Source organism: Petromyzon marinus, chromosome 46 (assembly GCF_048934315.1).
Source record: "Petromyzon marinus isolate PM22_M1 ecotype Great Lakes invasive population chromosome 46, UKy_Petmar_22M1.pri1.0, whole genome shotgun sequence".
NCBI lineage: Eukaryota > Metazoa > Chordata > Hyperoartia > Petromyzontiformes > Petromyzontidae > Petromyzon > Petromyzon marinus.
In genome coordinates this window covers 14,244,295-14,258,667 of record NC_133712.1, presented here as the reverse complement: position 1 = coordinate 14,258,667, position 14,373 = coordinate 14,244,295, and the positions used below count along the sequence as shown (strand labels likewise).

The 14,373-nt window shown below is 54.0% G+C and overlaps 1 protein-coding gene across 1 annotated transcript; it reads left to right on the top strand.

Moving 5' to 3' along the window:
- Positions 1–607: 607 nt before the first annotated feature.
- LOC116952349 (protein shisa-4-like) lies at positions 608–12,548 on the top strand. Its single transcript, XM_032971624.2, has 5 exons — positions 608–1,347; positions 4,057–4,234; positions 4,981–5,117; positions 5,275–5,550; positions 6,000–12,548. Exons 1-5 carry the CDS (start codon positions 1,281–1,283, stop codon positions 6,071–6,073), a joined length of 732 nt encoding a protein of 243 aa, XP_032827515.2. The 5' UTR covers positions 608–1,280; the 3' UTR covers positions 6,074–12,548.
- Positions 12,549–14,373: the final 1,825 nt, after the last annotated feature.

Here is a 14,373-nt window from a genome sequence, read left to right as displayed (position 1 = left end):
TGAGGCCAGCCACCTTCGTTAATATTCATAAGGCCAGTCAGCCTTGTTAATGTTCATAAGGCCAGTCACACTTGTTAATATTCATGAGGCGAATTAACCCCGCTCGCGGTCACGTGGCGTCGCACGCGACCCCCGAAGCGGAAGTGCGTAACGCGGCGAGTGACGGCAGAGTCGTCGTCGCCAATGAGAGCGCGGGGCCAAAGCCACGTGACGGCCTCAAAGCAAACGGTGGGGGGTGGTAGGGGGAGAGTCGAGAGAGCGCGAGGGGAGAGTCGAGAAAGAGAGCAAGGGGAGAGTCGAGAGAGAGCGAGGGGAGAGTCCGGGGAGTGTCGAGAGAGTGTCGAGAGAGGGTAGAGAGAGCGAGGGAGAGTGCGAGGGGAGAGTCGAGAGAGAGTAGAGAGAGCGAGGGGAGAGTCGAGAGAGAGCGAGGGGAGAGTCGAGAGAGAGCGAGGGGAGAGTCGAGAGAGAGGGCGAGGGGAGAGTCGAGAGAGAGAGCGAGGGGAGAGTCGAGAGAGGGTAGAGAGTGCGAGGGGAGAGTCGAGAGAGAGCGAGGGGAGAGTCAAGAGAGAGCGAGGGGAGAGTCGAGAGAAAGCGAGGGGAGGGTCGAGAGAGGGCGAGGGGAGAGTCGAGAGAGAGCGAGGGGAGAGTCGAGAGAGGGTAGAGAGAGCGAGGGGAGAGTCGAGAGAGAGCGAGGGGAGAGTCGAGAGAGGGCGAGAGGAGAGTCGAGAGAGAGCGAGGGGAGAGTCGAGAGAGAGAGCGAGGGGAGAGTCGAGAGAGAGTAGAGAGAGCGAGGGAGAGTCGAGGGGAGAGTCGAGAGAGTGTCCGGGGAGAGTCGAGGGAGAGCGAGGGGAGAGTAGAGAGAGCGAGGGGAGAGTCGAGGGAGAGTCGAGAGAGAGCGAGGGGAGGGTGGACGGCGAGTGCGAGGGGAGAGTAGAGAGAGCGAGGGGAGAGTCGAGGGAGAGGGGAGAGAGCTTGGCGGAGAGCGTGCGAGAGGAGAGAGCCGGCACGATTACAGGAGGGAGACGAGAGGCCTAGCGGCAGCGGCGGCAGGAGAGTGGGAGGAGACAGGCGGGGAGAGACGCCGCAGGGGTTGAGGTGGTGGTGAGGAGACGCCGCAGGGGTTGAGGTGGTGGTGGTGGTGAGGAGACGCCGCAGGGGTTGAGGTGGTGAGGAGACGCCGCAGGGGTTGAGGTGGTGGTGAGGAGACGCCGCAGGGGTTGAGGTGGTGGTGGTGGTCTACTCGTCGGAGGATTCGGGGGAGGAGACGCCGCAGGGACGCGATGCCGGCGCCGCCGCCGCCGCTCCTCGTCTTCGCCCTGCTCTGCTTTCTGGCCGCCCACGGCGAGGGTAAAAGCGGGGGCCGGGCATCAAGTGTGGGGGGGGGGGGGGTTAGGGGGCTCTCGCTGGGGTCCTTGGGACCCCTCGCTAGGGTCCTTGGGACCCCTCGCTAGGGTCCTTGGGACCCCTCGCTAGGGTCCTTGGGACCAAGCTGCTGGGTCATGGTCCAAGCCTAATGAGGTGAGAGTTGAGTCACCACCCCCCAGGGGCCTTTGAGTGCGAGACACGGGGGCCGCGAGAGACGCGTGGGGGCTCCTCTGGTCGGGGCTCCCACGAGGTTGTGGAGCGGGTGTCTCGATGTTTCTGCCTGGGTCTTTGAACCCCCCACTGTTGTATGGGGTTAATGGGATTGAGCCAGTGTGGTGTGAGATTGGTGTGGGGGGGGGGGGCTGGGTGTCTGCGTTTGAGGGCCAAGTGGGAACAGAGAGGGGGTCAGAGCCGTGGGCTGGGGGGCTGGGGGGTTAGGGGGGGTTCTTGGCGGGGGTTCTCAGGGGTGTGGACTCGGGAGGTCTGGGCAGGGTCCCACCTCGCCGCGGTGTTGACATAGCCCCGATACAATTCACGCAATTCGCCCACAACAGCTGCTGCTACCACAGTTGTTGTTGTTGCTGCTCCTACGGTTTGTTGTTTCATTTGTTGCTCGTTTAAATTTGGTGGCGGGGTTGATGCTGTAGTAGCTGCTGCTGCGGTTGATGCTGTAACAGGTTGCTGATGGTGGTGGTGCAGTTGAGGTTATTTCCGCTGCGTTTGATGTTACACAGTTGCGGTGGTGGTGTTGTTGTTGTTGCTGCTGTTCGTGGCTGCCCTGTGCTTTGATGGCGGAGACGAGTGTGTTACCGGTGGTCCTGTGTGATGTGCCCGCTTGAGCATGCATTGGCTTCCCGTTGCCGAACGATTTCCGTTACGAGGTCGCACTCGTTAACATCACAGACACACACACAAGGGGCATGAACCATCATCACGCCAACTTCGCTCGTCAAAATCCCACCGGATTGAAAACAAATTCCTTGAAATGTGCGTTGTGTATGTGCGTTTAGTTTGTAGCCCTTCCCCCGCACCTCAGTTTCAGTGTATCTTTTATTTTTTATAGCTCTGTGAGCCATTCGGCTCTTGAATCGGGTGCAACCACAACAAACAAAAAAAATAAAAACACGAACAAGAAAAACAAAAGTGACTATGTGACTGTGCAAACAGAAAATCCCAGACGATCATCGGTTTAGTACGTGCGGTGCGACATTAGTTGTTCAACAAACAAACGCACGCACGTGTCCGGAGGGGGTCCCCCCCCTCCCCCCGAGGTTGGTTATCTGGCGGCGCTTCACGTGGCTCAACGTTTGCGCTTTGCCCGCTTGTCGCAGATGTTCGCGATTCGATTCGATCCCCGGCAGCAGGCGCCCCACGGTGAATGCCGTGGACGTTAAATACCTCCTTCCCCCCCCGGCAATGTCGCCCAATTTGCCAAATTCTAGACATTACTGAAATTGGGATGACACACAACGATCACTGCTCGCCTACTGGCAGACTAATTCCCACCTTGTGGGCATAGGGGACAGCTTGCCACTGGTGGTGCCCTTCAAATGGTTACACGTGAGACTGGGTAACTTGCATGCTTCTCAGGCCCAATAAGCCACACTGTCGCATTTTGCGACCCCCACTGCCACTGTGTAGCATATTATATGCCAGGGACTCTGAGAGATGAGTCTGAGTCCATAATTGGCAATAAGTAACGGCAAAGCAGTTATAAGTGACTCAGAATTGTGCGCAGTTTCGTATACAGTACACGACTTCCCTGAAAGGCAAACACCTTCAGCGAGCGCGATACCGATCACACAACGCGGTTCGAATTCGACCCTCGATCGATGGCTGAGCCATCGCCGCACACGCGTCGAATAAAAAGCAAGGGACAAGTCCTTACTTACGAACAACTCCTCTCTCATTTTTCATTGCTGGAGGGGTTGCCCCTCCCTACCTGAAAATCCTGGCTTTGCCATTGTCACTGAGCGCACACTTGGAGCCACACCAAGACACTAGTGTGGTGCAAACTCTTGTTGTATAACCTGCTGGGTGGTTGCATATGCTCAGAGCCAACCAAAGGTTCATTGACATCCTACATCATTTCATATAAAACCCAGTGGGTCTTCCTTTTGGCTTTTAGAGCCAAACTAGAGTACATCGACATTCTACAAACTCAAAGTGGGTGGGTTGTTTTAGCCTATAGGGAGAAACGAATCCTCGTAGACGTAGAACAGAGATAACTGAGTGACTGGGGCTTCCTTGAGGCTCATGCACCCCTATCCATTGGCACATCCAAGCCAAGCCAGCGCGGGGCTCTCACGGCACGGGTGCTTTTCCACTGGAGATTTGCTTAGCCGGAAGAAAACCGTGCTGCGCTGGCTTCACAAGCAGATGTCTGAATCTGACTCGGGGGGCCAAGCAGGGCCACAGATGGGGCTAACGATGCATTCATCGCGTGACGTCAATCGGTACGCCGTGAGGACATGGCGTCGCAGGGTCATCGACAAGCGCCTCGACTCGTTCAATGCACGTGACGTCGGCGGCACGACTCTACTTTTTCAGTGGAAAACCAACCTGGGACCTTTTGAGCCGCGCCGAGCTGGCTGGGTACGGCCCCGGGGCACGGCTCGCTCGCGCAGTGGGGAAAAAAGGCAATCGCCCGCTAATGCACGTGTGGTGCCTCCGTGCGTCTCTGTCCGTTAGTCTCCGGAGACCGCCAGTGTCTGGGCTACTCGGACAAGAATGGAACGTTCCACCGTGGCATCAACTGCATCTTCCCCGAGTCGTGCTGTGGCAGCTGCTACCAGCGCTCGTGCTGCTCCGTGTCCAGCCAGCGCATCTCCGAGCGCATGCAGAAGCACTGCACCTACTTCGCCGTGAAGTGAGCACCGAGTTTGGGGTTAAGGGTTTGTGGGCCAGGGTTAAGGGTTCAGGATTCATGGTTCAGGGTTTGGAGTTCAGCAGTCAGAGTTGAGGGTTTGGGGTGGTGAGGCCTTGTTGCTAATGGTGGTGATGTGGTTTGGGGTAGCATTGTAACGTGCTGATTTGGTTCAGTCAAGACATTAGTGTTTTGGCTGTGGACTGTGGGCGTGCCAGGATTTCTGAGTAGGGGTAACCGCAATTTCACCGCAGGAACCATTATGCAGTTAGCTGTCCCACGACTCACTCGTCAACTCCGATCCCTGGGGACTTGACGAATCCTCAGGATTTGGGAAGTTGCCAACCATCCTCGAGAATTGACTGGTCCCGTGTCGGCCTTCTGGCCGGGTTTGGTTGACAGCTGCACCCGAACGGTCATGCAACATTGTGCAACTGCACAACCGGTTGCTGGTTGTGTAGCTGCTCGACACTTGTTTCATCACGTTCTGCACGTTCACGATTTACGATTGGTTGTTAGGACCCTGAACGCATCCCGCCTAATTTCCTCACTGCCCAACTACTCGCTCAGGTGTGGACGAAAGCAGTCGCAGGCGACTAGGTTGTGCGATTTTCTTGCGCGGTTTGCCGGCGCAGCCGATGGCTCCAACGTGGACCCGGCTTAATTTGGAAAGCATAAAAAACTAAAAAACATCTTCACACTCCTACTCACGGCCGCCACCCCGTGCACCGCCCTGTCTCGCACCGCAGCCCCGGAACGGTCGCCGGGATCGCGTCCAGTATCTTCGTCTTCCTCGTCATCGTCATCACCGCCATCTGCTGCTTCATGTGCTCCTGCTGCTTCATCCGACGCTGGCGTCAGGGAAACCTCCGCTCCTACACCACCGGTACGGTAGTCGGTGGGGCCCTGGCCACGCGTCATTACGTGTGGCCGTCTGGCGGTGGTGCGATGACTTGGTCACGCTCGCGGATTTGTTCAACTTGGCTCGTGTTGCGTTGTTCTTGTTTGTCTCTGACCGCGCGTCTTCGTTCTGTCCGTCACAGCTGAGCACATGCAGCTGAACATGCAGCCGGGCCCCGGACAGAGCTCCTACCCCCAGCAGCCCCCTATGGGGCCCCCACCGGCCCAGCCGTACCCTGCCTACCCAATGGGGCCCGTCTACCCTGCAGGGCCCGGTTACTCCCAGGGACCCGGGTACCCCCAGGGGCCGGGGTACCCCCAGGGGCCCGGATACCCCCAGCAGGGGCCTACTTACAACCCTCAGGGCCCCCCGTACCAGCCGTACCCCATGGCGCCGCCCTCCTACGACTCGGCCATGGGTGAGTAACCCCGATGCTGGTGACGGAGCCCCGGCTAACCGGCGCGCCTCCACATCGCTGTGTGCGTTTGTGTGTACATGAATGGGTACCTAAGTACGTGTGTGTGGGGAGCGGTAGTGTAGCGGGGAGTAGTAGTGTAGCGGTTAGCGCGCTTCGCTATGAACCCAGTGACCCAAGTTCGATTCCTGCTCATGGCCAATACCAGTGACGATTATGTGAACCGGGCCTCCCCTAGGTCGACTAAGCCTCAGATGAGTACCTGGTGCGGTGTGTAAACATCAGCACTGAGCAAGCAAAGACGTCCTAGTGTGGTGCTGGCCACACCACCTGCTCGTGTGCCATCCTGACCGTAATAAGTGCTCCCTATCAGCACCCTATTAGCACTTTTTCCAACCGTTCAAGCCAATACGGGTGACTTCTGTCTCTTTGTGTGTGCGTGTGAAACCCAGCTCCTCAGCCACCATACCCGGTGCACCCCACCTACCACCAGGGCTACGCGTCAGCGCCCGACAAAGCCATGTGAAGCTCATCGCCCGGCCGCTCGCTCGCCCGCCTGGCAACCTGTCAACCCACCTGCTCGCCCACACGCCCGCTGGCTCACTCGCACATGGCTGACACGACACAGTCCAACCATGCCCACCAAACGTGCAAGCTCATCGCTCGTGGTTTCATTTATTTATCTTGACCCCCCCACCGTTCCTTATCGTGGCGGTTCGCATCACCGCGCCGCCAATTGCCACCCGCGCACAGGGTTCAGGGGTTAGCGACCGGATCGGCGTGAGAGCTCGTGACCGTCTTGTCCCGGGATTCATTTTTTCACTGAGTATTCTCCGGGTCGCTGGTATAGACGGGAGTTGATAGCATGTGCCTAGTAGTAGTGACAGCCATAGTGAGGCATACTGGATGTGGTGTCCCGGGTATGGAAATATTTTCTTGGTCACCAACCCACACAGACCCCGGCCGACTAAGGCCTGGTCATAGTTCACAGCCAACCCCCACCCACCACAATGCCAGCCCAGTCGTAACGTTTGCATGTCAAGGGTCGCCGCTGTCAACCGGGCGATTCCTTCCCACCAATCGTGGCTGTCTCTAGTCTGCCGAGAGACCTGCAAACCGCTTGTGGTATTAAAATGAAAGTTGAGTTGTTTTGGAATTTCACTTTGCGGGCGTCTTGAATGCCTCCCTCTCCACCACGCCGGTCGTTCCTCCGGGTGGCCAAGCATCGGCACCGAGTGCCCGTCAGGTTTCTAGGGAGAGGGAGGTGTTGCGTCGTGTTCTTGCGGCGCCGACCCACGCCTAGCTGGGCTCTGGCGGACCTGTACGTTGTTTGCCCTTGAATGTATTGCATGCGTAGGGGTTTTGTTGATCGACTTAGTGATGCATTGTTTGTGCCAGCGTTGATTTCCCTAGCGGGATCGGTGGTGATGTCATATTCGTCACGTGTATTTGTTTTTCACCTTAGTTGACGATTACTAGATGCCTGCCGAGTCAGATGCGGCTTTAAAAACTTCCCAAACATTGGAAGGGGGGCAGTCCGTGTGCTTTCAGAATGCCGGGCATTTTTAATACAATATGGCCCAACAAAAGTAAAATAACACATTAAATAAAAAATTTCTGATATCAATAAATTACAACTCTTTGGGGTCTCACGGAGGAGGGGGCAATCACCCCCTCCACCCCCCCCCCCACCCACCCCACTGGTTTTGCCACGGCTGCGAGCGGAGGAAATACCTGCGGAGCGTGGCAATGGCCATGTCTCCACCCTCCTAGAACCAGTGCGCCTCCTGCTGCGCCTCCCGTTGCTGCTGCAGTGGTGGTGGCGGCAGCAGCAGCAGTGGCGCACCGCCGGGAGAGGAAACCAGCGAGGGTGCAGACGCAGGCGAGGACTGTCGCCTTGTCAGAGCGTCCCAAGTGCGCCGAGGACGACGAAACAGCATGGTTAGTTGGCTGTGTCTATATTTAAGGGTTTATCGTGTTTGGCAATTGGCTGACCTGATGATATTATTTAGTTTTTAAATGTGAGGGTGAGGGGCGACAAACACTAAATGTGACTGCTCTAGTCAGCCAGACCCCCGAGAAGGACAACTCGTGGACGAAAGTGATCCTAAACTCCACATCCTGTCGACGGCCAGACTGGAATTCCCTGCCATCGTCTATTTTTCCAGCATGTGGAGCGAAACGTCGGACGACGCGCCGGGCCAAACAACGCGTGGTGCAACCAAATGCATGGGGGAGGGGGGGGCGGACAGCGATGCATGTTGGGATGTACCTGGACCTGCCCACAGTACTTGTGATGTTTTTTTACGAACATTAATTATATTGAACGCGATATACATTGCGAAGGTATATATTTTTGGAGTTGTGATGCATGTCGTACATTGTGCAAGATCGTGAGAGATGGCAGCAGCTTTGTGAGGCCTTCATCCAGCAGTGGATTGACCATGGCTGATGATGAACGCAAGTCTTGGGTGGTTATGGCCAGGCCGTCGATCGCCCGGCCTAAGAAAGGAGGTTCAGACTAGCGGTTTCACCGGCACGCTGTTCAGCCCATCATCGTGTACCGGTGGTCGCTAAACTGGTACTACTTTGCAGGAATTCGATGGTGACTTGTGGATAAACTTCCCTCCGCCGTACGAACATAGAATTTCCAGCACTGGCTCGGGATCGCGGGTTGACCGCGAGCGCTGCTTCAAACTTAGCAGGGGGCATCTGTGGTGCCCTTGAAAACCCACGGCGTGGTTATGGCCCCAGAGTAGCGGAGGCGCTTTTGTTGAGAGTGACGATGCGGGCTAAGTGGGGATCTGCTGAACGTGATTGTGCCTCTTGCGGGGCCGATCCGTCGGGGAGGCTACAACGACGAGGCAGAAACGACCTGCGCCACGCATGGATGTCCTGTGATGCTCTGCGATGTGCGGAAGAAATATCTTCCGGTGCAGAAGCCGCCGGAGCAGCTGTCGTCACAGAGATGCGTTTGCGTGCTTCTAAATGGTACATTTTTTCTCTGGTTTGAGTTTTCAAAAGTTCTGGGGAACCCCTTTTGATCACTTTGGCCGATTATTAAGAGGGTAACTCGATAACATCGACGTGACTTTATTCCGAAGTTTACCGTCTTATTCGTTCAGGTTTACGAGCGTCATCAAGCCCCTCAACCCACCGCGTTATATGCGGACGGACAGAACTCTGCATTGACCCCTTCAGCGGTAGTGCGCGTTAAGAACACGTGTGTGGGTTGTCGCGTTCTTCGGGCATCGTCACCCCTGTCCCCACGGTGCGTGCTTTTGAGTGTTTGCGAACGCATTGTTGGCCGCTGAGATTAACCCTGCGACACTTGTTGAGTCTCGACACTGCACGGCTTTAGGTGCAATGACGCGTCGATTTCATGTCCATTCTTACCCCCCCCCCCCCCCCAACAAAGCCACGACAGACCGCGCGACATCCACTGAGGTGTTAAAACAGTCGATTAATCGAATTGGGAAAACAGAGTCGTTGGCAAATTGGCAGCTCGTGCCCGGATTCTGCCCATGAATCGCATTCGGGGGGAGTTTGGCTTTGGCCCCAAATGCATCATATCTGTCAACCCACACGGTTTACCCCGGTATTCTTGTACAGGGAAATTGAGTTTTCAGGTCCATACGGTGTACAGCCGTTTCAATACTGGAAAAAAAGTGTTTTTTTGTGTTTCTCCCTTGTGATGGGACTTTGTAGGATGAACGTTGAGATTTATAAGAGCACGGGGTGGCCACTAAGGTCTGAATTGGTCTAATAAGGTAGGCAGCACTGATGAGAGGTTGACAGGTATCAATGCCGGATGAAGCTAGTGCGGGGCCTGTAGCATATGTGATAAAGGGGCCCTAAATAAAAAATATATATTAAAAACACTAATGTTTACTTGCATAGTAAAGTAAGTGTATATTTTAATTTGCTATACAGCCAGATAATACGACAAATCGCTAACCTTAAACACCCAGTCGTTAATAAAATTTGAAGGCGGTATAGCACTATAGTAGTAGAGCAAGTGCAGATCACTGAACCGGACTTTATTCCAAAGTTTAGCGCGAGACCCTTGAAAGTAGTAGCTACTACGAGTAGCTACATGTGTAGCTACTACTACAGGGATGCAGCAAATTTGGCGTCGCCTCCCGCAACGTCGCCTGCATTTACTGCCCCGAGTGCCGACGCGTGGCGCCGTGTTGACGATTGACGCGATCACTGTGTAAGCTATTAACGTCTAAAAATGTTGACTTTTTTAAATGATTGAGCATTACTTTAGAAGTTCAAATTCAACGATGAATGTTATAAAATGTATTCGATTCAACTTAGTGCATAAGCAATGAAAGTTGTTTAAAGTGTAATCGTACATTTACACGTACGATTACGTGCACGTTGAACTTCTTTCGCACCGCACGTAGCCAGCCGTGCTAATCCGAGGTGCGCGGGGTAAGGACAACGAACAAATTCAACGCAACAAAAACAATCTAGACTATTTAAAAGAGCATGGCTCCAGCGGCTTCCTGGTATCGGAAGGAAAGAGAGCGTTCCAGACGGCCGCAGAAGACCATCTAAAAAGCGCGCGATACGCGTGGGAACACGGGAACCAGTGCGAAATGTCCCCTTAACGGCGAAAGTCGTCGCCACGCGTAATCCATCCCGGGAGCGACCCCATCCGTGTCGCAGCACGCGACACGCATGGGGGGGGGGTCTCTCGCGTTTGCGTTGGGTTCAGTAAAACCCCCTCGGCGAAGTGCAGCCGGCTTCAACCGCCTGGAGCTTAAATTTTGATTTAAAGCTTTCGTGACTGCAGGGATTCATATTCTTGGTTCTTTCGGTAAAGTCACGTAGAAGGGAAACAAAATAATAAAAATATAAAACAATAAAATTCTCACGACGTTTCGACTGCAACACAAGCGATCATCATCAGGTGTGAAAACCACAGTAAGAAATTTTGAAAAAAGTGGCGGGTTTTTTTTACGTTAGCACCACGGAGAGCGATTTGGCAGTTATTCAGATGGACGAGTCCATCTATGTTCGGAAAAGAGGAGGGGGGAGACGAAAATAATGGATGTGGTCTGAAAGCCACCGTAAGCGTGAACATTCAATTAAGACCCGAAATGGTTGATCAAATCCTTCCAATGATTGCTAAGCCAAAAAACGCCACTTTTTTAAAATTTTCTTGCTGTGGGTTTCACACCTGATGATGATTGCTTGTGTTGCAGTCGAAACGTCGTGAGAATTTTATTCTATATTTTTATTATTTTATTGTTTCCCTTCTACGTGACTTTACCGAAAGAACCAAGAATACGCCTGGAGCTTCTCAACAAGAGACGAGTGCCCATTGTGTTCATCAATCGCCCGTTCGCTGGTGTATTGTGCTCGGCGATGCTGCTCAAACCTGTCTCGTCATCTCATTCATACCGACGCAGGTGCTCAACGTCTCGCCGAGCGGCGCTCTCCGATTTGACGAGTTCTCGTGATACGCGTCACGTCGGCGTAAGAAGCCGTGGAATCGATGCCGATTGTATATATTCACTTCGTGCCCGCAATGCAGCCGTGCTTGATGTAACAGTTGATGCTTTTTTTTCATTCCGGGTGAACTGTATACTGGGTGCTTCGCTAATTTAACTCTATATATCAATTGGTATCGACGTTTAAATTGCATGCGTGGTAACGCGCGTTGCGACGATTTTGCCGGGCAGCTCGAAGGCGGAATGACGCGGCGAAGGAGCGGTCGTTTGGTCCCTTCGGGAATGGGAGGTTCTGGGTAGAGGAGCAGCCTCGAGTTCACAGCGCACGCGACCCACGCGACTCGCACGGTAGCATTCGCGTTTAAGGCGCAGCCCAGCAACTGCTCGCTCACGCCACCTGCTGCGGAAGGCGCCTCCACTGGAGCATTAAATAACGTGCGAGTGTTTGCGCCTAGGGTTACAAATCCGCTCGCGATCCGAGTGTGGCCTTTTTTTTGTTCTGGCTCGGGCGCACAGACGTTGAGCGGTTCTGCGCGGGCCGCTCTCTTCCCCCACGCGCTGCTTGTGGACAACTCGATGAGTTGAGGTGACGGATCTCGCATTTGTTCTGAGAGTGGAGACCAGCCGAGATTCCTCACTGCAGCTCCTGAGGATGTCCACAGCGGTGCGCGAGGTTGGCCACGCGACGTCTCCTCCACCCCCCCCCCCCCCGTTGGCCTGCGAGGCAAATGCATCCATCGAGCGCTGCTTCTAATCTCAAGGTGCGGGGAACCCCTTTGATCAATGTGGCCAGTGTTCTTGAACCCCTTTGATCAATGTGGCCAGTGTTCTTGTAGGGTGGTAATAATCATAATTTGGTTATTTGTCCAGGAAAGCCGCACGACTGTTTTTTTTCTTTACACGAGGGTCCTGTAGTTGTGTTTTTATTTTAAGATGTATTCAACCAAATTAATGATGTGCTTATAACAAGCGGGAGTAAACCCACGGGCGCACGAGGTGCTACCACCCGGATGGAAACCGATGGCGCTTTGTCCATTTTCTGTACTGCCGCCTCCTGGCGATCCAGGGTATGGCAACCTCGGACGCCACCGACGGGTGGACGGGAGTTTCACCACATTTGTGTGGTGGGTCCCACCACCACACAACCCTCTCCGCCTCCACAGCGCTGCAAGAAGTACGGGCCACACTACCGCCCGAACAGCGGCACCATTTGATAGTCGACTTGTTGTTGTCCACGTTCATCTTTACCACAGTTGCCGTGACCGTTACAGACGGACGGAGATGATGCCACGAACGCGTTTGACTTTGGTTGGGAAGGAGTTTTGAGCAGCAGTGTCACCTCCCCCCCCCAATCCTCCCCCCGGAGTCATTTTGTTGCTGAGACATTCGGCGGGCGAATTTAAATGTGGCGCGGTGACGCGACCGGACTGCGTGGTTCCCGATCAATGTTTGCGCCCCCCCCCCTTCCTTTTGTACAATAGTACCTTTTGTTTCATAGGTTAAATGGTGATATTAAAAAGCCTATCGCGTGTGTTACACAGCTCAACGTCTTCATGTGCCTGCAGTCACGCCATTGGGCAACGGTGGATAAACATTCGTCGGCCATGGCAAGGTGGAATCTACAGCCGCTCCTTTAAGACCCCCCCCCCCCCCCCAAGAAACGCGTTGAAATTTGCTGTTTTATCGGAAACTAACCGACGTTATTTGACATTTTTCTTGGTAACTTGATTCGGCGTGTTTACCATTGGGATGATGATTCTGTTTAACATTGCTGTACATTGGTGCAGTCATTTTGGTTTCTCTGGCATTGGGGTTCTTGGCGAGTTTTGCTTTCGTACCTGGAACTAGGCCGGTTGCCACCTTTTCCACAGAGCAAACCTAAAACTGTGCAGTTCAACATTGCCACCGAGATCTTGGTGGCAACCCAAGAGGGTGGGTTGGTGATTGGGTGCATGAGTGAAGAAGATGGGTCGGTCGGTCGGTCAATGAGTTGGCCGGAGGGTGGGTGGTAGGGTTGCCACATTTTCCGCGGCGAGCCCAGGCACATTTCTCAAGTCAACCTTGGTCCATCAAGACTGAAGAATCGAGTACAAAGGTTCAAACACTATGCCATCAGAGCTCGGAACAAATCAATTCCTGCCACTTGAACAGAAATGCCAATTCTCGAACTGTCCGGGCAAAGCCGGGACAGGTGGCAACCGCGTGTATGAAATACGACCCACTGATAACGTGGAACATAAAGTCACGTAGATAGAACAAATAAACACGACCGTTTCGGTCGCAACGCAAGCCACCGAAACGTCGTGTTTTCTTTTATTATTTTTTCTATCTACATGACTTTACCGCAAAGAACCAGAGAGTATGGATTCCTGCAGTCACGAAAGCTTCAAATCAAGACGGAACTTATTAAGTGTGAGAATGAGCACACTGGAGAGATGTCATGTGTACCTTATGATAGAACTAGCTGTACTACCCGGCTTCGCCCGGGACTTGGATCCACCACGCCCGGCCGCCTTTGTCTCCCCAGTGGCGATGTTCACAACCACAGCAGTTACGCGTTTTGAGGCTGAGTCGACGTAGGGGAGGCCCATCACCGGTTAAAGTAATCGTCACCGGTGGTGGCCGTGAGCGGGAATCGAACTCGTGGTCGCCGGGTTTGTAGCGCAGCGCACGAATCGCTACGCAGCCCCCCCCCCCACACAGGATAAAGACAAAATCCCCCGTGTAGCCTGTAGGGGGCAAGTGCTGTTAGCGAGCACCTATGAAGGCCGGCACGGCACACGAGGGGGTGGGTGGCCAGCACCACGCCCGGCCGCCTTTGTCTCCCCAGTGGCGATGTTGACACCACAGCAGTCACTCGTTTGAGGCTGAGTGACCGTAAGCGGGAATCGAACTCGGGTCGCCGGGTTCGTAGCGCAGTGCGCTAACCACTACGCTACAATGCGTTACACTTCCACACGCAGATTACACACACAGATTACACATACACAGCACGCTAACCACTACACTACAATGCGTTACACTTCCACACACAGATTACACATACACAGCACGCTAACCACTAAAATGCGTTACGCTTCCACATGCGCGGGTCACGTGACAGGTTTGACGTCACAGCTCACTTGCCGTGCAAAAATATATGCATTGAGCTCCCCCCCTACAAAAAGTGTATTTTTATAATTGTTGCATGGTGTACAGTCTGGAAAGTACCCACATAGCAAATTTCAAGTTTGTTGCATGTCGGGAAGTACGCTAAACATTTTGAACAGACACATTCACAACTTTGCCTTTTATATATGGAGATTACTGTACACTGAGACAAATAGGAACACGTCGATTGTGAAGCATGTTAGAAGCATAA

Excerpts from the sequence above, each read along its gene's own strand:
- LOC116952349 (XM_032971624.2), top strand. The coding sequence starts at position 1,281 with ATGCCGGCGCCGCCGCCGCCGCTCCTCGTCTTCGCCCTGCTCTGCTTT. Across the intron at positions 4,235-4,980 it reads TGCACCTACTTCGCCGTGAA|CCCCGGAACGGTCGCCGGGA; the intron begins GTGAGCACCGAG and ends CTCGCACCGCAG. Across the intron at positions 5,551-5,999 it reads CTCCTACGACTCGGCCATGG|CTCCTCAGCCACCATACCCG; the intron begins GTGAGTAACCCC and ends TGTGAAACCCAG.